This window comes from Saprolegnia diclina (genome assembly GCF_000281045.1).
Source record: "Saprolegnia diclina VS20 unplaced genomic scaffold supercont1.55, whole genome shotgun sequence".
Lineage (NCBI taxonomy): Eukaryota > Oomycota > Saprolegniomycetes > Saprolegniales > Saprolegniaceae > Saprolegnia > Saprolegnia diclina.
This window is the reverse complement of record NW_008246122.1, coordinates 330,367-331,241: the sequence shown is the minus strand read 5'-3', so window position 1 is coordinate 331,241 and position 875 is coordinate 330,367. Positions and strand designations below refer to the sequence as shown.

General features: G+C 55.0%; 1 protein-coding gene across 1 annotated transcript in view; it reads left to right on the top strand.

The window, feature by feature from the left end:
- Window positions 1-139: 139 nt before the first annotated feature.
- Window positions 140-875, top strand: part of SDRG_13120 (hypothetical protein) — a 2,857-nt gene continuing 2,121 nt past the window's right edge. The window contains exons 1-5 of the mRNA XM_008619203.1: window positions 140-193; window positions 241-309; window positions 356-609; window positions 661-753; window positions 799-841. Coding sequence (XP_008617425.1) covers window positions 168-193; window positions 241-309; window positions 356-609; window positions 661-753; window positions 799-841 — 485 coding nt within the window. The 5' untranslated portion in view covers window positions 140-167. The remainder of the gene's footprint in view (window positions 194-240; window positions 310-355; window positions 610-660; window positions 754-798; window positions 842-875) is intronic.

Below are 875 nucleotides of genomic sequence, written 5' to 3'. Positions count from 1 at the left end.
ATATCATTTTTGCGTGTAGTCGGCTCAGTGGCAATCACATCGAAGACATTACTGCGCTACGACCTCTCCCATTGACCTACTTGTAGTGTGGACAACATGTCTTCTTGTGCTTATACGCTCTTCTCGGTAGAGATCTGCGCGGCAACGCACTCACATCGCTCGAAAACATGTACTGGCCCGCTCTCACGTGCTTGTACAACTTGCCCAGTAAGAAAATTGGATATTGAAGGCGTTGTGTAGGGAACTCAGCGGCAACAGCGCCCTCCAGAGCATCAAAAACTTGAAGCTCACGAACGCGATCGACTATTTGTGCGTTCTTCTCTTCGCTCGGAGGCTTGCTCACACATGTACGTAGCGGCGCCACGTCGACTGCTCTTAGCTTCATCTCGATCGATGCGACAACGTACTTTGCCCTTCGCCGCCTCGTACCGACGCCTGTCAACGTTGCGCAGTCTGGCGTCGCGTCCTTTGACGGCAGCGTGCTCAGCGCCGCTTGTGGCGCCATCAAAGACGGTGTGATTCAACCGCTTTGGTCTTGGAATTCTGTGTACGCGTGGTCGGCGTGTGTTGTGTCACCCCCGAAAGCGTCGGCCCCCGCCACCACCAAAAGTACATTTGGCGATCCAAGGACCAAGAACTTCACGTTTCGGGATTGCGTAGGCTACGACTGGGCCATTGTTGTGGCCGCCGTTGCTGGATTGCTAGCGCTTCTCGGCACAGCCTTTGTTCTCTACAAGCGCCGACGCCGCTACGGTATCAAAGTCACGTCTTCGCTATCTCATGAGTATGGTCGAGTAGCCGAGGTCGAGACGTCCGATGGACTGGCCACCGAACTCGACGCGTTCGAACCTATTCGAATTCCCAGCCGCGACCTC